The 21,431-nt window shown below is 47.2% G+C and overlaps 1 protein-coding gene across 3 annotated transcripts in view; it reads left to right on the top strand.

Moving 5' to 3' along the window:
• The first annotated feature begins 1,574 nt into the window (after nucleotides 1-1,574).
• Nucleotides 1,575-21,431, top strand: part of Wdtc1 (WD and tetratricopeptide repeats 1) — a 42,477-nt gene continuing 22,620 nt past the window's right edge. For 2 of the 3 annotated variants that reach the window (XM_052177629.1, XM_052177627.1), the window contains exons 1-3: nucleotides 1,704-2,144; nucleotides 19,400-19,546; nucleotides 21,099-21,182. In XM_052177629.1, the coding sequence (XP_052033589.1) occupies nucleotides 21,133-21,182 (50 nt within the window). In that variant the 5' untranslated portion in view covers nucleotides 1,704-2,144; nucleotides 19,400-19,546; nucleotides 21,099-21,132. Of the gene's footprint in view, nucleotides 1,652-1,703; nucleotides 2,145-19,399; nucleotides 19,547-21,098; nucleotides 21,183-21,431 lie in introns of those variants that run through there. The other variant, XM_052177628.1, reaches the window with a different exon arrangement.

Raw genomic sequence — 21,431 nt, 5'->3', positions numbered from 1 at the left:
CTTCCTCCTCCCCCTCCTATCCAACCTTTCTAGAAGATGAGGACTGACCTGAATTCACAAGGGTAGGATTTTCTCCAAAGAGAAAGAAATCAGTTTGGACTAATTCACACAAGTGATTGGAACAGAGATGAGTAATGGAGAAAAGAAACTTGGGACCAGCACTCTGAAACGTGTGTGTGTGTGTGTGTGTGTGTGTGTGTGTGTGTATGTTTTTTGGAGACAGGGTTTCTCTGTATAGCCCTGGCTGTCCTGGAACTCACTCTGTAGACCAGGCTGGCTTCGAACTCAGAAATCCGCCTGCCTCTGCCTCCCAGAGTGCTTGGATTACAGGTGTGCACCACCACTGCCTGGTGGGACCAGCACTCTTAAGTTTTAAATGTTTGTATCTAGTTCTTGAGCGGTGCCTGCTTTCAATCCTTGTTTTTTGGCCAGCTGTGTGACCCTGGGCTAGCATCTTTTTAACCACTTTATGCTTGTTTTCTCTTTTTTTGTTTTGCTTAGTTTTTTGTTTGTTTTGGTTTTGGTATTTTTCGAGACAGGGTTTCTCTATGTAGCCCTGGCTGTCCTGGATCTCACTCTGTAGACCAAGCTGGCCTCGAACTCAGAAATCTGCCTGCCTCTGCCTCCCAAGAGCTGGGATTAAAGGCGTGCGCCACCACCGCCCTGGCTTTGTTTTCTCTTTTTATTAAAACATGTAAACAATTATATCTATCGAAGAGCATGCCCAATACAGTAGGAAAAAGGTATTATCACTTGGACGCATGTACCTACTGTGTACCTTCCTAAGTTAGGTTTATCTTCTCTGAAGGTGTTGGCAATGCTTTTGAGTTGAAGCTCCTGGTCTCTCCTCTACCTTTTTTTGGTTTTTTGGATTTGGTTTTTCCAAGACAGGGTTTCTCTGTGTAGCCCTGGCTGTCCTGGAACTCTGTAGACCACGCTGGCCTCGAACTCAGAAATCTGCCTGCCTCTGAGTCCCAGAGTGCTGGGATTACAGGCGTGAGCCACCACCGCACCGCCTGGTCGCTCTACCTTGTTATCTTCAGTGCTACCTTTTTTTTTTTTTTTTTTTTTTTTTTTTTATCTTGGAGGGTGTCTCTGTTCTGATCTGGAGCTTGAAAGTCAGAACAGTAGTTACTCGACTAATATCAGATAGACCTTGTCTGCTATCAATCTGGGTTCCTAGAGCTCCCAGGTCACTCAACATAGGACCCTTTCCTTCCAGCACCTTAAGATTCGAGCATGGAACGTGTTACTTCAGCTGAGTCCTCTAGAGCAGGAAGGGAGTAGGCTTTGCTCTGGGAGGACTCAGGGTCTTAGCCTTAGGTGTCCCGTCCCCTAATTTACAGCATCAGAGACTTTTTTGATGAGCCCTTAGGTGGGCTGTACTTGACCTGGGAGAATATGTAGATTGGGACTCAAAAGGTGTAGTGGGATTGGGGGGGCGGGTGGGGGGTGCAGGTGTGCGTCCAGGTAACTAATGGTAACTGGGCGGGGCAAGTCCACGCCGCAAGACCTCCGCGATGGCGAAAGACTACGACTCCCATGATACCCCAGAGCTGAGCCCCGCTTTCCTGCCCGCCCACTGGCTGCCGTTCCCGCGAGCGGTGAAGCCGATTGGCCCCGGCCGAGCGGGGGGCTCCCCCACTAGCAGGTTAGTGGGCGCCACCGGCAGCAGACGTTGACCGGGCGCGCGGTGGGGGGGCGGGGAGGACTTGGGCCCGCGCTCACTATTCGGGAAACTGCCGGGCGCCATCGCCGTAGCGTAGCCGCGGACCGTGAGTCGCGGGGCCGGCGCGGAGACTGCGCGGCGCAGGCGCAGTGCGGGACTTCTCCTGGGTCCCCCCCCCAGACAGCTGGAGGAGATAAACAGAGGAGGAGGGAGGGGAGTGCGTGTGTGAGAGCGCGCGAGGGAGTGTGAGTGTGTGTGAGCGCGGGTGTGAGGCGGTGCGCAGGGGCGGGCGGAGGCGCTGTCCGGCCCCGGCCAGGCGCCGGGCGGGGAGCATGGGAAGAGGCTAGAGCTGCCCGGGTCCCCAGCCCCCTTCCCGGGATCCGCACCCCTGCTCCCGGGAGAGGGGCCGGGCCCCCCGGACCGACATGGGCTCCTGAAGTTGCTCCGCTGCTGGTCCTGGGAAGAGACCTGACAGGTACGGGTCGCCGCCGCCCCATCTCCGCCGCAGACGCCGAGTCGGGGACGGTCTCCGATAGCCCCGGCTCCCGGGCCGCCCGCTCTGGGCCGGCTCCCTGCTGGGGGGGCCTTAGCCCGGCCGCCTCGGGACTCTGGGGTGTCCCGAGAAGAGGTCAGGCCTCGGCGGCGAGGAAGGGCAGAAAGGGCCGGGAAGGGGAGGCTAGCAGAAAACTGGCAGGGGGGGGGGGGGAATGCTGTAGGAGTCCCGTAGGCTCCACCGGGGCAGTGGTAGAAGTCCTATCACGGGACTTTTATTTATTTATTTATTTTTGCGGAGTTTTGGACATCTGATCTGGCGCTGATCTCACTCAGGGAGAAAGAGGCAGGTGGAAGTTTCAAGAGGTCAATGACCCGATCTGCTCTTTCCGTGTGTCTCTCTGCTTCTCTCTCCCTCTCTCGCTCTGTTTCTTTCTCTCCTTCTCCTTCCTCTCCGTGTGTATGTGTGTGTGTGTGTGTGTGTGTGTGTGTGTGTGTGTTTCAGGCTTCTGGCAGCCGCAGATGCCTTCAGTGGCTCATCCTGGCACCAAACTGAACTTTGCCAAGGTGTTTGCATCATCGACTGTAGCGCTAAGTACAAAGGGTCTCTGTTTGGGAGTGGGCTATTAGTACCCACTTCAAAGGGTAAATAAGAATCGTAGAGATAAACTACAATCCAGCAGGATCTCTTTCTGAAAAGCTTTAGAGATGCGACCCATCCCCGTCCCCCAGCCCCCACCCCAAGCCCGGTGGTTGGAGTTTCTTGGCGACTTATGGCTTGCTCTCCACTGCAGGTGCATTACCAGGGTTAATAAAAAAATACAAAACAAAAACAAATCAGGTATGAGGGTTTACATGCAATTTACTGTACTAGTAAGGACGATTTTATCTTAGCAGCTGAATGTGACTAATGTCTTGTGAAGGTCTCTGGTTTTCTTAAATCTCTTGAGGTAATGTGTTGGTGGAGCAGCTTGAAAGTTTTGTTCTCAAGTTTGAGTTTAGAAGCTGAGTGCCTTGACTGTAGCTTTTCCATTCCTTCCAAGGATGGGGTGGATGATCGGGGATAAAGTGTCAGAATAAGCATTCTGTGCATGTGTGGGTTTTAAAATAAAGTCTCAAGTAGCCCAGGCAGGCCTTGAAATCAGCGTGTAGTTCATACTGGCTTTAAACTCTTCTTTTCCTGCCTCCAGGTCCCAGGTACAGGGATTAAGTGGTATAATGTCATTACCCTTGGCCCAAAATGTTCCTTTTTGTTTTGCTTTTGGAGACAGGGTTTCTCTGTGTAGCCCTGGCTGTCCTTGCATTCACTCTGTGACCAGGCTGGCCTCAAATGCAGAGATCTGCCTGCCTCTGCCTCCTGAGTGCTGGGATTAAAGGCATGTGGCACCACACCTGGCTCCAGGTGTTCCTTTTTAAACAAAGCCTCTTGTGAGTTTGAGGCTAGCCTGGTCTACCTAGTGTGACCCAGTCTCAAAACCCAAGTAAATAAGTAAAGCCTGAATCCATTCTAAGAAAGTCATTCTGGGGTATCTTCTGAGGCAACGATGTTACTGAGGCAACGATGCTACATTATCTCTACCCAGGGCACAGGTGTGTTCACTGGTCTCCACTTAAGTTGTGAGTGGTCAGGCTCTGCTCATACAATGAGTGAGCGCCCTCGGACTATTTCTGGTTTGAATTCTCTATTTTTTTTCTTGTAAGCCTTGTATCTTTAAGATTTGGGATTTTGCTGTTGAGTATAATAATACCCAACCAAGTATCTTTTTTTAAAAAAAATTGTTTTTATTTTACATGTATGAGTCTTTTGCCTGCATGTATGTCTGTATGCACACCACATATGTGCGGTACCCATGAAATCCAAAATAAGGTGGCAGGTTCCCTGGAATGGAAGCTATAGAGAGTTGTGAGCTGCCATGTGAGTAGTGGGAATTGACCCCAGTCCTCTGCAAGAGCAGCCAATGCTTTTAATCACTGACCCATATCTCCAGCGCCCCCCCCCAAATCAGGTAAAACACAACCAGGGAGTAATTAGTAGGGTTGAATCTGCAGCTAACAGCTGATTTCTTCATTGTTAAATTGTATTTCATTTTTCTCTTCTTTTGAGACAGGGTTTTGCAATACAGTTGAGGCTTGCCTGGAACTCAAGGTAGATCCTCCTGCCTCAGTCTCCTGAGCACCGGGATTACAGGTGTGAGTCGGCATGTCTGGCATAAGTAAATAGTCTATTAAATAATTTTTAAAAATACTTTTTATTTGATGTGCATTGGTGTTTTGCCTACATGTGTGTTGGTGTGAAGGCGTTGGGATCCTGGAGTTACAGACTGTTGTGAGCTGCCATGTGGGTGCTGGGAATTTAACTCAGGTTCTTTGGAAGAGCAGCCACCTCTCCATTCCCCCAAAGAATGTTTTTAATATAGATTTCAGGCACAAACATTAAGAAGAAAAGAGGTGCTTGGGAGAGACAGGCCTCAGCATGGATGTAGGCTTCTCTGAGAAAGCTGCCTCTCTTCTGTTCTTTTAATGTCTTGGTTTGGTTTTGGCAACACTGGGGATTAAACCCAGGTCCTTGAATTTACTAGGTAAACCCTCTACACCACAGACCTTTAATCACCAGTTATTCGTTTTTGTACTTCAACTTTTTAAAATTTAAGGGTGAACTATGTTACTCTGTGTGCGAGCCTTTGCACACAGCATGTATGCTGCCTGCAGCATGTATGCTGCACTCCTGTGTGCAGGTACTGCACACACCACTGCTAGTCTGTCCCATTGCATCTGTGAAGTCAAGTGAGACAATTCCGTCCTTCACCATGGCCTCTGGGGATTGAGCTTGGGGTCTTAGGCTTGAGCAAGGACTTTTGCTCACTGAACCACGGGCTGGCCCTTTCCATGAGCCGCCCAGGCTCACTTCATAGTCCGTGCAGGCATTGAACCTGTGGACTCCTAGCCTCAGTTTTGTAAGCACCACTGAAGTTAGAGGCCTGTTTCTTCGCCTCAGCAGAGTTGCTATATTTTGTTGGTACCCTGGAGACAGCCTTTTCTGTTGTAGTTTGGATTAAACTGCCGGTAAATGTGGATTCTTTTGTTTTTTCCATCTCTTTTGGAGCCCTCGCTTTCATGTCCTGTCTTATAAAGGGAGTGCTTGCTACCTTGGGCATAATTTGGCAGAATAGTTGAACAACAGCCTTTATTTCTCCTTTGGACTTCTTTCCTGGAACTCATAGAAGGGAAGAAACAATGACATAATGCTCACAATGACAACATTAGCAACCATTGGCCAACTTTTGGAGTTGTCACAAGTGACTTCTTTTAAAGAAGAAAGCTTAGCTCCCTGGTGGCAAGAGTAAGTGACAAAGGCAAACAGAAAACAGGAGGAGGAGGGTACTGAGGCCAGGCATAAACTTCAAGGGCAGGCATGCCTCCAGTGAGCTCTCCAGGTATGCCCCACCCACCAACGCTCTTCATCCTCCCAAAAGAGCGGCAGAGGCTATGGAGGAAGCATCTGATATATGAGCTTGAAGAGGCTGGCCTCAAACTCACCAAGATCCACCTGCCTCTGCCTCCTGTGTGCTGGGATTGAAGGCGTGTGCCCCCAGCCCTGGAGGGTAGGGTTTGGCTGTATCTTTTTTGTCTGTTCTACCCACACGGGCTTATGGCCATTTTGAAATGCAAAGTATATTTGATCCATCTTGAAGAAATCTCCAAACTCTCAACATGGATCAAAAGTCCAAATTTGGACCAGTGAGATGTTTGGCTGGTAAAGGTGCTTGCCTTGCAGGCCTGACAGCCTGACCTCAGTCCTCAGATCTCAGAGCAGAAGGAGTTCCAGAAGTTGCCCTCTGACCTCTACATGATGCTCCTTTTCACATATACACACACAATAACAAACATAAAACGTAGTTTTTTCTGAAGTTCCAAGGCTCTTCTGAGACTCAAGGTAGACTTTCAAGTGTGAGCCCTTAGAGATGGAGGAGTCAACCGCACGACACAGTGAGCATCCGCTGAGTGGCAGTTTCCTACCCTTGGGCTGCAGGACATAGGACGACACAACTGAACAGACACTTTTCTTTTCTTTTTTTTTTTTGTTTTTTTTTTGTTTTTTTTTTTGTTTTGTTTTGTTTTGGTTTTTTTTTTGAGACAGGGTTTCTCTGTATAGCCTTGGCTATCCTGGAACTCACTCTGTAGACCAGGCTGGCCTCGAACTCAGAAATCCACCTGCCTCTGCCTCCCAGAGTGCTGGAACAGGCACTAAGACACACAGGAGACTGTGCTGTGCTGGGACTCACGGTATAGCTCATGTACTGTAGAATTCATGGCCATCTCCCTGTCTTAGTCTCTTCAGTGCATACACCACGTCCACCAGTGACAGTTCACTAGTTGTCTTACTTTTCTCTCTTTTAAACTTGAGCGTGTGTCCTACGTGTACAGTTCTGGTTCTGAGACAGCCCTGGACAAGTGTAATGTAGTGATTGGCTCTCCTCTGGGCCACTGGTTTAATGCTTACTCTGTTTCTTCTTCCATTACATCTTCGGGCTGCTGTAGATGGCTAGACCCACAGAACTGATGAACCGGGCCTCCTCCTTAGCTGTTATAGCTTAAGAAAATTGCCACCAGAAACCTGCACCTTATTGTTACATATAATTCTACTTTCACAGATATTGCTTTAATTAGATATATCTTAAAAATGGCTGACACATATTGATGTGCTTGGTTTATTTAATATTCCTTTTTATCCCCTTTAACCTTTGGGGCTAGCTTGTGAGATGAAATTTATTTTCCCTTATTTTGCACATGAAGTCACAATTTAGGTGATATAAGAAACTTACTGAAGCAGGGCAGCAGCAGTGGTGCATGCCTTAATCCCAGCACTCAGGAAACAGAGGCAGGCAGATCTCTGAGAGGCTGTGGCCTGACTGGTCTACAGAGAGTTCTAGAACAGCCAGGGCTACACGGAGAAACACTGTTTTAAAGAAAGAAAGAAGGGGGGGGGGTGGAAAGAGGGGAGGGGAACGGGGAGGGGAAGGGGAGGGAAGGAAGAAAGGAAAAGAAAAAACAAAGTCGCTTAAATTAATACCTGCTGCTCTGGGATGCCGGGCTCCTCTAACTGGCTTAGGAGCACAAGCTGCAGAGTCCGGCTCCGCTCAGGATGGGGAGCATGCTACTTGTCCTCAGATACTGAAGGATTGTTAGTGAAGAGGGAACTGGACTTCCTCGGGATTCTAGAAGACAGCATGAGGGTTAAAGGACAGAAATCTCTTAAGAGTTGGTTGGCTTTGGTTCGATTAAAAAAATTGGCTTTTTTGGGGCAGGGGCAAAGTCTTGTGTAACCTTGGCTGCCCGTGACCCTATTTAACCTCCAAGTACTCAAGAGATTCACCTGCCTCTGCTGGGTTTCACAGTGCTGGGGTTAAAGGCAAGAGCCACCCTTAAGAGTGTGACAGAGGGTTTAAACTTTAAGTAATCAAACTAACCAATCTTTTGGTGTCTTAAACTGTTATCCTGTGAAAATATCCAACTGCTTTCTCTTTGATCCGTAAAAAGGTGACATGTATTGATTTTCTGCTTTATCCTGGACACTTGCCAGGCGGTGAAATACCTCACTTAATCCTATCAGAAATCTGTCCCCTACAAGGCTGACATGATCATTATTCCCACTGAAGAAACAGACTCCACAAAGAAATGTGCAGCCAGGAGTGGCGGGGCTGCCATCTGACCACGTTTGCATCCTAGTAGTTATAGGTCGAAGCTCCTCTCTGAGCTACTTCTCCTAGCCTGTAGAGCGAACTTGGGGGTACCTGCTCTGTGAATGCGCTCATGAGGACCAAGACAGTGTGTGCTTTTCCCTGGAGCTCCTTGGTTTCCTGGGAGCCAGGCTTGGACTTACAGGAGTGCAGTTTATTGGCTTCTGTAGGGTGAGCTCAGACCTGAAGAGGTGAGTCCAGAAAGCCCTGGCTCATTCTTTGGACTGTTAGTAATAGCTTCAGAGTCAGCCTCATGGCATTACTGAGCAACACCTAAAACCTTGAAACCTGAGTAAGGGAAGGAGGTAGCCAGCAGGTCAGAGCTAAGAGGTCTGGTCTCAGGGAAAGCTGGCAGGCAGGCAGGCAGGCAGGCAGGCAGGCAGGCAGGCAGGCAGGCCGGCCGGCCTGGTGGTACAGGCCTCCTGTTCCAGCTGCTTGGGAGGCTGAATCTGGGAGGATTGGTAATTTAAGGCCTGCTTAGGCTCCAAGGATGAGTTCAAAGCCAGCCTTGGCAGCCTGGTGTTTTCAAAGTTGGGTGGGGATGGAGGTCAGCAGTAGAGCAAGCATCTGAAGTAGGCCCTGGCCAGCTTGGTGCTGCTTAAGGAGGGGTGCCAGGCAGTCAAGGGTCACTGTGTACATTGTTATATTAAGTACCTTGTTTTAGGATAAGCAAGCTCACAACTACTTGAGCCAGTGCCAGAACTGGGAGGTGCCAAGAATATCGACCCTTAATCCTCCCTATAACTATCAAGGGAGGGATTAACCCCATTTTCTTGGAGTGGGGGTAGGGTTACAGAGTAGGACCTTGCCCAGGGTGTTACCCAGTGACTCTCAGACAGTGTTAGGACCAGAACCTAGTAAACTTTTATTTACGACCCCAGGTTCTATTTTCAGGCAGAATAAAACTGCTTATTCTTGCATGGGAGCCGGCCTGTTTAGGAAGCTCCTTCAGTCAAAGGCTGGCTCCCCCTTCATCACATCTGTGTGTGTGTGAAGTGTCTGCTGTAAAAGGAAGGAAGGACTTCTACTGCCTCACCTTCCTTTCCCTTGGCCTTTCAGGAGACCTGAGTTAGAGGGCGGAGCTTCAGGGGCCTCCCTTCAGGAGGTAGGAATGAAATTCTGGCAGGATTTAGAAAGGTACAAATCAAAGATCAGATCCAAGACAGCTTGCTCATAAACAGCAAGGCCGGCATTATCAGAGCATGCTTCCTTTTGCCTGGTTTGCCTCCTTGCTACACATGTGTAGCAAGAAGTCAGAGGTAGCTAACTACGGAGAGCAACGCTCAGAAAACTCAGGCAGAATGTTCACACAGCCCAAATGTCCTTAGAAATCTCAGTCAGGCAGAGAAGATGTCAAGGTGAGTTTTCGCTCAGTGCTTCCCAGAAAGTAAAGCATTTCTTTGGTTAGACTTCCATGGGATCCGGAGAGCCAGGAGACTCAGAGGTGTTTCCAGAGATGCTCTGTGCGTGTACAACCCTACATCTCTCTAAATCTGTCCATGACCATGAACTTGAGTGCATTCTGACCCTCTCCTCTTATTTGAGACAGGGGTTTTCTACATAACCTAGTGTGCCCTTGGCTTCCACTGATACGGACCTGCGCTGCTGTCAGATTTTTGGTTTTATGGAGGCAGGGTAGCCTCTGCCAGCTTCAAACTCATTTTGAGTGCTGGAGGAACAAGCGTGGACTGATATGTCAACCTGAAGTAGCACTCTTGAATTTTATTATTTGTTTGTTTTTCGAGACAAGGTTTGTCTGTGTAGCCCTGGCTATCCTGGAGCTTGCTTTGTAGACCAGGGTGGCTTCAAACCCAGATTCTCCTGTCTCAATCTGAGTGCCAGGATTAAAGGCATGTGCCACCACTACCTATATATATACATTTGTGTTTAAGACTAGCAAAGCTAGTTTTTTGTTTGTTTGTTTGTTTTTTTCCTGTGAGTGTTGTGGCGTTGAACCAGAGTGCCGCACATTTGTTAAACAGATCGTTCACTGGTAAACCCCACCCCCAGCCGTGGCAATTTTGTTTCCTTGCTTAGCTCTGAAGAATGGTAAGAGATAAAATTTGTTTTAGGCAACTGTTTGGACATGGTCTGATTAAAGATCATAGCAATAGTTGTTTTGTGACCAGTAGCCTGGGGTCTGGTGTGAGACTAGGTTGACTCCTCACTTAATAACTGCATAGCTGTGATAAATTAACTTTTCTGTGTCTCAGAACCTGCATCTGGGATAAGAATAACACCTGTCTCATTGGATTGCTCTAGGGGTCTGTGTAACACGTGTAGACTGCATAGAATGCTGAGCGAGTATCAGTCAGCAGCTCAGCCCAACCCTTTCCTCCCTCGATCTCCCGTCACTGGCTGCTCTGTACAGGATCATAGGGTTGGGAAACCGAGGCTTAGCCCTTTCCCCTCTAGGATTGCTCTAGCAGAGCTACCACTGCAAACAGAAGAAAAGGAAACTTACATCTTTGCACAATGCAGAATGTTGAAAGGAGTCAGTTGTTACTTGAGCTGAAGGCACCTCCACGTTGTGGGAGTTGCATGTCCAAGGACTTGGGAGGACCTGTGTTTGAGGTTCCATCTTTGCTCTGCAGCTAAATAGCAGTGTCTCCTTAGAATCCAGTTGGTAGAAGTGGTTTTATAGCTCATCTTCAAGTCTGCCTCTTATTTAATGTGCATGTGTGTGTACGTGTGTGGAAGTCAGTCCTGTCCTTTGACCTTGTGGATACGAGAGATGGAACTCAAGTTGTTGTAAAAGGTGGCAAGTACCCTTACCCACAGAGCCATCTCGCTAGCCCTTTTCTGTTTTGTTTTTTGAGATGGTTTGAATGAGAATGGCCCCGGTAGGCTCATATATTTGAATGCTTGGTCCCCAGGTGGGATTGTTTGAAAAGGATGCGCAAGTGAGGCCTCACTGGAGGAGCTGGGTCCCGGAGGTGGGCACTGAGCTCTTGCCATTTCCAGGTAGCTCTCACCTTGTACCTGTGGATCAGATATAAACTCTCAGCTACTGCTCCAGCAGCATGCCTGCCCGTGTGCTGCCATGATGATGTAGCTCATGGAGCCCAGGCTAGCTTCTAGCTGACCACTCCCAGTTTGCACCTCTCATTCTATGGGTGGAACAAGAGCCCGACAGCGAGGTGTCTCTTTAAGTTCATGTCAATTAGGGCAGAGGCTGCTCTAGAGCATAAGATCCCAGCCCAGAGGTCTTCCCTCAGCACTACAAAGTATGCTTCAGTCTTAAGTGGGATGATGGATGATACATGTATAGCTGTATGGCTTCCTCATGAATTGTTGGAAACACATTAAAAGCCTGAACAAAGGCACTGTTACGCATACTGCATCATGTGTATGCTGGACGCCACACAGTTAATTCAGCAGTAGTTATTGGCATCTGCTCAGTTCACAGTCAGACTTGGGCACATTAGGAGATGAATCAGGTGAAGGGCTGGCTGGCCTTGAAGGAACAGAAGCTGCAAAGGTCAAGAAGGAGACAGGAAAAGCCAGGCGTGGTGGTGCACCCTGTAATCCCAGCACTTGGGAGACAGAGGCAGGCTGATTTCTGAGTTTGAGGGCAGTCTGGTCTACAGAGTGAGTTCCAGGACAGCCAGAGCTACACAGAGAAACCCTGTCTTGAAAAACCAAAAACCAAACAAACAACCCCCCCCCCAAAAAAAAACAAAAAAACAAAAACAAGGAGACAGACAGGAAAGGTTAAGGACCAGCTTTTCCGCTTTTCCGTTGAGTTGTGAATTTGAAGTAGAAAGGAAGAGAGTTTGAGAATGCCAGAAATGAACTGACATAAAGATTACAGTTCAGCGGGGCTTTGTTTTTTTTTTTTTTGTTTGTTTAAGTTTTTGCTTAGTAGTTTTTTGTGTTTTTTTTTGTTTTTTTTTTTAAATTGTGTGTATGTGTCTGTGGGCATGTAAGGAGCCCGGAGGTATCTGATTCCCCTAGGACTAGAGCTATAAGCGGCTGTGAGCCAGCCCATGTGGGCTCTGGGAGCTGAACTCAGATCCTCTTAACCTGCTAAGCTGGGTTCCCAGGCCACTCCAGTTTTATGCTTTCTTTCCAGCTCGTATTCCCGTGTATGCTTAGACCTGACTGTTTAACTGAATGGAGGGAGCAGGTTTTCTACTTCACTAATCAGTATCCCACACCTGAAAATTGCTGTATCTAGAAAGAAATTCCTGTATCTAGAGTTTAGATTTGTATTTTATTTTTTTAATTTAATTTTTTAATTAACTTTTTGAGGAAGGTCTCTCCTGTCCTAGACCTGTGTGTTCTGCAGGCTAGCCTGTGGATCCGCCTTCCTCTGTCTTGCAGGTGAAGGAATTGAAGGAACCCCCGCTATGCTCTGCCGTGTCAGTAAAACTTTTACTCATTTTTTTTCATGTTGGAAATTAAACCCAGGGCATTGAGCATGGTGAGCACGTGCTCTGCCCCAGAACTACATGTCTTCAAAAGACTGTTACTTAGCCATTTTTGAAGCAAGGTCTCTTGTAGTCCCATCTAACCTTAAGTTAGTTTATTATGCAATAATAACTCCCTCCTGAGGAAGGAGATTTGGTTTGGTTGATTTTTAAGTTTGAGACGGTCTGGTGGAGCCCTGTTGGTCTGGGACTTGCTGTGTAGCTGAGAATGGCCGTAGTCATCCTGCCTGTGCCTACAGAGCTTGATTTCAGGGGTTGCAGGTGTTCTCACACACTCCTACACAAGATTCTTAAAAATATTGTTTATTTGTTTGTTTATTTAGAGACTAGAATCTCAGTATGTAAAACCAGGTGGCCTTGAACTCATAGATATCCCACTGCCTTTGCCTACTAAGTCTGGGATTAAAGGTTTGTGCCACCACACCCCGCCTTGGAGAGAAAGAGTTAAGAAACTCTTATGTGAAGAACTCCAGTCCTTGTATACGCTAGGAAAATGTTCTTCCCTGAGCTACATCCTCAGGACTTCCTCACGATGTTCACAGCATTGCTGACATCAGCCAGTGGGCAAGCACAGGGTATATCAGTGCAGTGGAATACTATTTAGGCATGAAAAAGAAATGTAGTGATAGAAAAGAATGAAAGAATCTGAAATAAAGTTGTGATGATTGGAATACGTCAGTGACAAAGGCCGCGTGTTAGTGAGTCATCTGGAGTAGGTAGATGAATGGAGACAGTGGAGACTGTTGCTTGCCAGGTGCTGGGAACAGAGGGGAAATGGGAACTGTATTTGCTGGGTGGTTCTGGAACAAGCTAGGGTGGTGGCGTCACAACCCTGAGTGTCCTGGATGCTGCTGAGTTGTTGTTCTGCAAAACCCATATCCTTCAGCCATTCTCTTCTGCCGTCTCGTCCAACCTAAGCCACTATTAACCTGTGCTCCATTTACAAGTTCTAAACATTTATATTAAAAGAATTCGATCATATGACATCGTCTTTCATTTGGATGGCTTCAGAGTTTATTCTTTCATTCGTGAGCTGGTGTGTGCATGTGTGTGATGTAGGTATGTGTGAGTGTGTCTTTGAGTTGAGGAAAGAGGTCAACCTGAGGTGTGCATATGTATGTATGTGTGACCACTATTTGTGTGTATGTGTGTGTTTATGATCATGACAGGATGTGTGTGTGTGTGTGTGTGAGGACAAGTCATGAGAGCTCTCTCCCTCCCTGTGGGTTCCTGGGTTAAACTCAGTTTGTCAGACTTGCCTGCCAAGCACTTTCACCTGCTAAATTGTCTCTCCCCACCCACCAGACCGCTGTTTCTGTGAGCTCTGGGATTTGAACTTACTAGCAGGTACTTTATTCTTTGTTGTTGTTTGAGATAGGGTTTCTCTGTGCAGCCCTGGCTGTCCTGGAACTCACTCTGTAGACCAGGCTGGCCTCAAACTCAGAAATCCACCTGCCTCTGCCTTCCAAGTGTTGGGATTAAAGGCGTGCTCCACCACTGCCTGGCAGGTAATTTATTCTCTCAACTGAGTTACCCCCCTTTTTGTAGCTCAGATAGCCTCTAGCCGCAGCCCCTCAGGTTTCCAGGGGTGTGCCATGGAGCCTCTAGTCAAAGGACAATCTCTGTGGTATCATTACCCATTGTGGAGATAGCCCAGGGCTTGTATTTTGATGCTAATTCCACTCCTGAGGGGCTGCAGATGAGGAGCACCCCACCTTAACTTTTCAAATAAAGGTTTGAGCCAATGATTGGGCAGGAGGAAGTGGGAGGAGCTGAGAGTGCAGGGGAGGAACAACGGGGATAAACAGGAGGGGGAGGAGTTACGGGGGGGGGGGGGGATCAACCGAGAGGCAGGAGCTTGTGGCCTGGAGCTACCACAAGTTATTTGGGATAATATAGTTGGAAATAGAGTAGTGTAGTGGAGATCTGTCCAATCTAGGCTTGTAGCTTGTTTAGTTCACTGAGTTGAGCTTTCTTTTACCGGGGAGTTGGGTTGGAAACAAAGTAGCAACAATTACGTTCAGAGGCACTGAGTTGTCTTTTTGTCCATAAACATCTCTGTGTAAGGTTTTTTTTTTTCTTCGAGACAGGGTTTTTCTGTGTAGCTTCAGCTGTCCTGGAACTCACTCTGTAGACCAGGCTGGCCTCGAACTGAGAAATCCGCCTGCCTCTGCCTCCCAAGTGCTGGGATTAAAGGCATGCACAACCACCACCATCTCCCCCACCCCCGCCTCTGCATAAGGTTTTATGTTTCCTTTTAGAAATAAAGTTTAAGGTGAGCTCCCAACTTTAACAGTCAGGACTCAGTGCTGTCTATCACCTTTCAGTTCTGTGATGGGATCCCTAGTGTCAGCTTCATTCTTTTTTTGAAAGATGTTTGTTCAAAGATTTATTTCATGTACGTGAGTACACTGTTGCTGTCCTCAGACACACCAGAAGAGGGCAGCAGATCCCATTACAGATGGTTGTGAGCCACCATGTGGTTGCTGGAACTGAACTCAGGACCTCTGGAAGAGCAGTCAGTGTTCTCAACCACTGAGCCATCCCTCCAGCCCCCATCAGCTTCATTCTTGATAGAGAAACATGGGAGACATGTGACTTGTGCTACTGGACATATGTACCAGGTCTGAACAAGTTTTAGAGTTCACACCTGCCTGGTTTGCTGAGTTTGTTGGGTTCCAGGTACTGTTAGGGACATTCAGATTTGTCATATTTGTTCCTCACAGCTGCCCCCTGAGTTAGGTATACCAGTCCCATTTCCATTTTATAGATGTGCAAACTGAAAGTCAGTGTGAAGACTCCTCTCTTCCTGGCATGTGGAGGGGCGGAATTCATGCCCAGTGTGTGTACGATTATGCTCGTGAGTGTGCATATGGCATGGTGTGTGGGCAGGTCAGACGACAACTTCATGAAGTTGGTTTTCTCCTTCCATGTTACAGGCGGGTTCTGAGAAACAAATTTAGTTTCTTATCCTAGTAGAAGAAAGTTTCCTAGTATTCTAAGGTCAAAACCGGCAGTCAGAATAGGCTAGCCGCTTTAGGCTTGAGGGGAGAATACCTTCAGAGAGGTGTAACATCTGCCCGGAAGCTCAGCTCCCAGTTCTGTTCTGTGTTTGCCTCTGTGCTGCCAGTGTCCTGTGATTCACTTTCTCCTCCTCTCCTGGGTGTCTCGGGGCTGGTCTTGGAGCATCCTAATTACACAGTTCGTCCCCTGCCAACCTTTGTCCTCGTCTTTACTGAGCTTTCATTTTCTGTGAACAAATGAACAAATTAGCTCTCAATGTTCCTCCAGTGCTGACTGTGAGTGTGAGAGTCGGGGTGTGGCATTCACCATCCTGCCTCAGTGAAGAGTCCATGTCCTCTCTGGTGACTCCACGATGGCATGTCCTTCCCTGTGGTTAATGCTCTGCTGTCTTCTGTGATTTCTTCCAAGACATATGAATAAATTAGTATAACTAAGATTCAATTAATCCTTCCAAGCCCAGCTCATTAAAATTTTTGGTAAAATTCTTGAAATTATCAATTCCAGCCATTATGTAATTTGCATACTGCATCTAACGCAGAATTCCCACTGTGTCTTCTCTAGTGTTTGATCCAGTATGTCACTGTAGCGTGCCTAAGCTTATGTGTGTGACTTGTTGACGATTTCAAGAATGCTCACTGAAGTCACACTCTAAAAGTTGGCCATGCCTTCATCTTCTCATTATGAAATAGGTTTTTTTGTTTTTTGTTTGTTTGTTTGTTTGTTTGCTTGCTTTTGTTTTATTTGGTTTTCTTCGAGACAGGGTTTCTCTGTATAGCCCTGGCTGTCCTGGAACTCACTCTGTAGACCAGGCTGTCCTCAGAAAGCTGCCTGCCTCTGCCTCCCAGAGTGATGGGATTACAGGTGTGCGCTACCACTGCCTGGTGGTTTTTGTTTTTCAAGACTGCAGTTTCTCAGTGTAATCACCCTGACTATCCTGGACTTGATTTGTAGACCAGGCTGGCCTCAAACTCCTAGAGATCCACCTGGCTTTTATCTCTCAACTGCTGGGATTAAAGGCGTGTGCTGCCACGCCCATCGTGTTTGAGAGACTTCTGAATGGGACTAAGCCTTCTGATAGAAATCCTTGTTTCTGTCTTACCTGACTGTGTCCTGTGCGCCTGATTTCCTCCTTTGTTTCTTTCTGTATTTCCAAGCCACACATCAATCCGAACACACACCTCTTATCCTTAACCCCAAGCTCTCCGTGTAGGTCTCGCATCTCTGTATTCTCCATTTTAACTGGTCTTCACATTTGATAACCACTTGCAACTGTTCTGAGAAAACTCATAAGTAACTACGATTTGGTTGTCTCTGACTGCTGATGTGGTCATTACTCTGGGAAAGAACACACCATTGTGACTAAGGACCATTGTGACTAAGGACATGAGCTTTGGAGTCACATAGTCTTGGGTTCCAGTCTCTTCACTGCTCCTGTTTATTGGCCATATGACACTGAAACTGTTAAATGTCCGTGAACCTGTTTGCTTCTGTTTACAGACAGGTGTCATGTCCATGGCAGCTGTTTTCCATGCTGAAGCTGAGACCAGAGCCTTGGGCATGCTCTCCCCACCCCCAATGCCTGCCCGGCAGCGCCCACCCCACCCCCTGCAACTTTTTTTTTTTTTTTTGAAACAGTCTCACTAAATTACATAGGCTGGCTTTGAACTTACTCTGTATCCTTGGGCAGCCTCCTAGCTATAACAGGCCCGCATCATCAATCTGGATCCTTCTGGCTTTGTCCCGTTGGTAATCTCTCCTCTGAAGCCTCCTCCTCTTCCTTCAGCTTTAGAGTTATCTTATTTATAGTTAAAAGCAATGGAAACCAATTCCAGCAGATTCCTGAAAGGGTATTAAAGCTGGGTGTGGTGGCCCAAGACTGTTAAGGCCAAGGCCAGCCTGGTCTACAAAGTGAGTTCAAGGATAACCAGGGCTAGAGAAAAACCTGATTGGGAGGGGGGGGGGGGAAATCGCCCCAAGGTAGCTAAATTGCATTTTAAACACTTAGCTGTGTGCAGTGTTTGTTTATGGGCCACATGGAGCACAGGCCTTTACCCTTTAAGACTGCTTTTTTTTTTTTTTTTTTTTTTTGGTCTTTTGGTTTTTTGGATTTGTTTTTTTCCAGACAGGGTTTCTCTGTATAGCCCTGGCTGTCCTGGAACTCACTCTGTAGACCAGGCTGGCCTCGAACTCAGAAATTTGCCTGCCTCTGCCTCCCAGAGTGCTGGGATTACAGGCGTGCACCACCACCACCCGGCCTGCCATTTATTTTTAACGAGCTTCACTGTACGCGTTTTTGTGTGTGTGGAGCATGTATGTGTGTGTGGTTGCTCAGGTGCTGGCTGGAATTTCTCCTTCTCTCGTGGTTGCCAGGGAAAGCCCCTTTACACACTGAGCTGTCTCTGACCTGGTTATCATTCCTCATCTCTGAGATGTTGTAAGCAATACATTCCTAGTAGTGAGAACTTGAGGACTTTTCTTCTTCTACAAAATCTATGAATTTGCTTAAACTTTCTTCTTGCATTTTTCCTTTTGCTGTATGCTGAAGAACTGGACTGCTTGCTCTTTATACAGAATTAGATAATAGAGGAATAAGAACTGAGAGGTGCTGGGACAGAGGCTAACCTCTGCAGATACTGAAGAAGACTTGAGTCTTGACCATGGTCATCATATGCGCTTAACATTTGCTCGGGGCTGGGGAGTGGTCCGGAGGCCGAGAGCAGGGGTTCTTCTTGGAGACCCAATGTCTGTGACTCCCAACTCCTACGGGACCTGACTCCTGGCCTCTGCTGGCTCCTGTTGTTCATGCTTACACAGCAACACACACATAATCTAAAATAAAGGTTAAGAACACTGGCTGGTCTTCCAAAGGTCCTGAGTTCAATTCCCAGTACCTACATGGTAGTTCATAACTGTCTATAATGGGATTTGGTGCCCTCTTCTGGTGTGTGGGCACACATGCAGGCAGAACATTGTATACATAATAAAATAAAGCTTTTTAAAAAATTAAATCTTAAAAAAATAAATTACTGGATGAGTTTGGAGAGATTGCTCAATGACAAAGAGTTCTCTAGACGGTCCACACTCAATTCCACACTCCTACATGGTGGCTCAGAACCCACTGTAGCTCCAGTGCCGGGATCCAGTACTCTCCTGGTCTCTCTGGTCTCCACATAATGCAGTCATACATGCAGGCAAGGTACTCCTTTACATCGAATTTAAAGATATTTTAAGTTTAAAATTTAATATTATTTAATATTTTTAAATTAAAAAAAAATTATTAGAGCTGGTGAGATGGCTCAGTAGTAGTAGAGCAAGCCTGTTCACCTATGTTGGATTTCTGAGATCAAAGGCAGGAGAAAAGGAATGTCCAATTCCATAAAGAAGTCTATGCCTCCACAGAGACAGTAGTAGTAATAATAATACTTTAAAACTATTTACTAGGGGCTAGAAAGGTGGATAGGATAGCTTTCAAGAAGTAACCTGAGGGGCTGGAGAGATGGCTTAGTGGTTAAGAGCACTGACTGCTCTTCCAGAGGTCCTGAGTTCAATTCCCAGCAACCACATAGTGACTCACAACCTTCTGTCTCCTGCTGTCTCTCTACAGACAGCTACAGTGTACCCCAATTATATAAAATACATACAGCTGGAGCCAGTGGGGCTGGAGGTAGGGGGCCTGGGCAGGGAAGGGGGGACAACTATTTACTGGTTTATTATAAAGGATTTTACAAAGAACACAAACAAATAACCTGGAGTTTCCTTGTGTCAGCTCTCTGGAAAGCTCCCTTGGTGAGGCTTTATAATGCTGATGTGGTTGTGATGGTTTGTCACAGGTCTGTGGAGGACACAGAGTGCTTGCTCCGTGCTCCCTATGGTTATGAGTCAGGTGCTCTCCATCTGTCCCCATCCTGGGGTTCTTCCATGTGGTGGGGCAGGGCCCCCCATGTTAGAAGTCGCCGAGTGGGCTGCCTTAGCCGTGGGGTCAGGCTTTCAAAGGCACCTATTCCATTTCCCAGGGCTTGATGGATTTTTTTGTTTTCTCCTAGGTAATTAAATGCTTGTCTTGTGGACCTGGGCTGGGCTGGAATGTGCAAGGGTCTTGAAGATCCTTCTGTAGCTTCTTTCTGTTGAACTCTTAAGAGAAGATGGCAAAAGTCAACATAACTAGAGACCTCATCCGTAGGCAAATCAAGGTAAGCAGCAATCCTTTCACCCAGTGCAGCAACCCTGCAGCACCACAGAGGTCCTCAGTCTTCCTAATGCCGCCCTTTAATACAGAGCCCCAGCCATAACACTGTTTTTGTTGGTATGTCATTACTTTTCTGGTGTTATGAATCATAATGTAAATATCTGTGTGTTCCTGTGGTCTTGGGTGGCCCCAGGGAAAGGGTTGTTCTACTTGCAGAGGGATCACGACCCATAGGGTGAGGACTGCAGCCCTACAGATTCATTTAGAGATGAAAGAAGGCTGAAAGCCAGAGCAGACAGACAGACAGACAGCGCTCAGACTGGTGGCTTGCAAGTCATGTAGCTTGCTAGTAGCATTCTGAGGATGAACCAGGCTTGGCTGCCTCCTCCTCCTCCTATGTTGTCAAGGCTCCTGTCTCTGCACTTGTACCTCCAGCGCTAAGATGAATGTAGCCTGGTGAGGGAGCCATCAGTGTAGAGAAGTGCCCATGTGGGTGTGCACACAGCAGTGTAGATGAGGCCTCTTCGTGGCCTCAGCTGGAGAGTCCAGCATGGCTGCCGCAGGGGCTTAGAATGTATGAGCCTCTGGTAAGAGCCGCAAGCTGGAGCCTTGAGCTCCACATACCATTGCCCTGAGCAGTGTGGCCACCGAAGGCCACCTGTGTTGCTGCCTGTGCTCTAGGTTTTCCATTGTTAAGTGATAATATCTTAACAATATCTTTTTAAGCTAAAAAGAAAAATCAGCAGTCGGACGAGGTGATGCATACCTTTAATCTCAGCCTTCAGGCAGGTGCATCTCAAAGCTAGCTTCATCTACATAGAGTTCCAACTAGGGCTGCATCTTGAGACCATGTTTTCAAATACAGAATTACCTGCCGAAGCATTAAGCTTTGGTGATCTTGTGATGAACTGGAGGGGCTGAGTGTAGTGTACGCCCGGATAGGAACCAGGTGTCTGGTGGGCCTTAGTCTGGACCTTTGTCTGTCTTAACCTTGTATCGTCAAACCTTTCTGGTGTACCTTTATAAGGTTCTGGGGAGTTTTATTGGCCCAGGTGGCCTTAAAGACAAAGAACTATTTTAAGAAGCTCATAATCAGTAGATTATTTGGGTATGTGTATATGTGTGCCTTAACAGTGTGTGTCCTAAAGATGATGGCCTTCCATCCTAACTATGGAAACATCCTCATCTGTTCTGTTTCTTTCAATTCTTCATTACCTTTTTTGTTTCTTGTTGTGTCCAGTATAGGGTTGCATATAGGAAAGCTGGCTATATTGGAGATTAGAGAGGTGGCTCATTGTGTTTAGGGTACATTGCTCTTCCAGAGAGCTCAGGTTTAATTCCCAGTATCCATACGGTAGCTTACAACCAGCTAGGATTTTGTTTCAAGGGGTTCTGACACCCTCTTCTGACCTGTAGACACCAGGCATGCACATGGCACACAGATGTATGTACATGGAGACAAAACATCCATGCACATATACTAAATTTGAAAAAAGATAGATACTAAATAATATTGAATTGAATCAAAGGAAAAACAAGTTTGTTTTTGTTCCCAGGAGCGGGGTGCCCTGAGCTTTGAACGGCGATATCATGTCACTGACCCCTTTATCCGGAGGCTGGGCCTGGAAGCAGAACTTCAGGTAAGAGATCCAGACACACACATCCTGCTTTCCATCCTCTGCATGCAGATCCATCTGCTGCTCGGTGCTGGAGTTACAGGCGTAGCCTCTCAGGCTTAGCTTAGGTGTATGTGGTGAGTAGGCATATTCTGTGTGTGTGCAGGCCGTCTTGGACGCCAGAGGCATCCGATCCCCCTAGAGCTGAGGTTACAGGCAGTTGTGAGCCATTTGATACGGGTTCAGGAACCGAACTCACGTCCTCTCTGTACA

Source organism: Apodemus sylvaticus, chromosome 3, assembly GCF_947179515.1.
Source record: "Apodemus sylvaticus chromosome 3, mApoSyl1.1, whole genome shotgun sequence".
Lineage (NCBI taxonomy): Eukaryota > Metazoa > Chordata > Mammalia > Rodentia > Muridae > Apodemus > Apodemus sylvaticus.
This window is presented reverse-complemented; position numbering and strand designations above follow the sequence as displayed.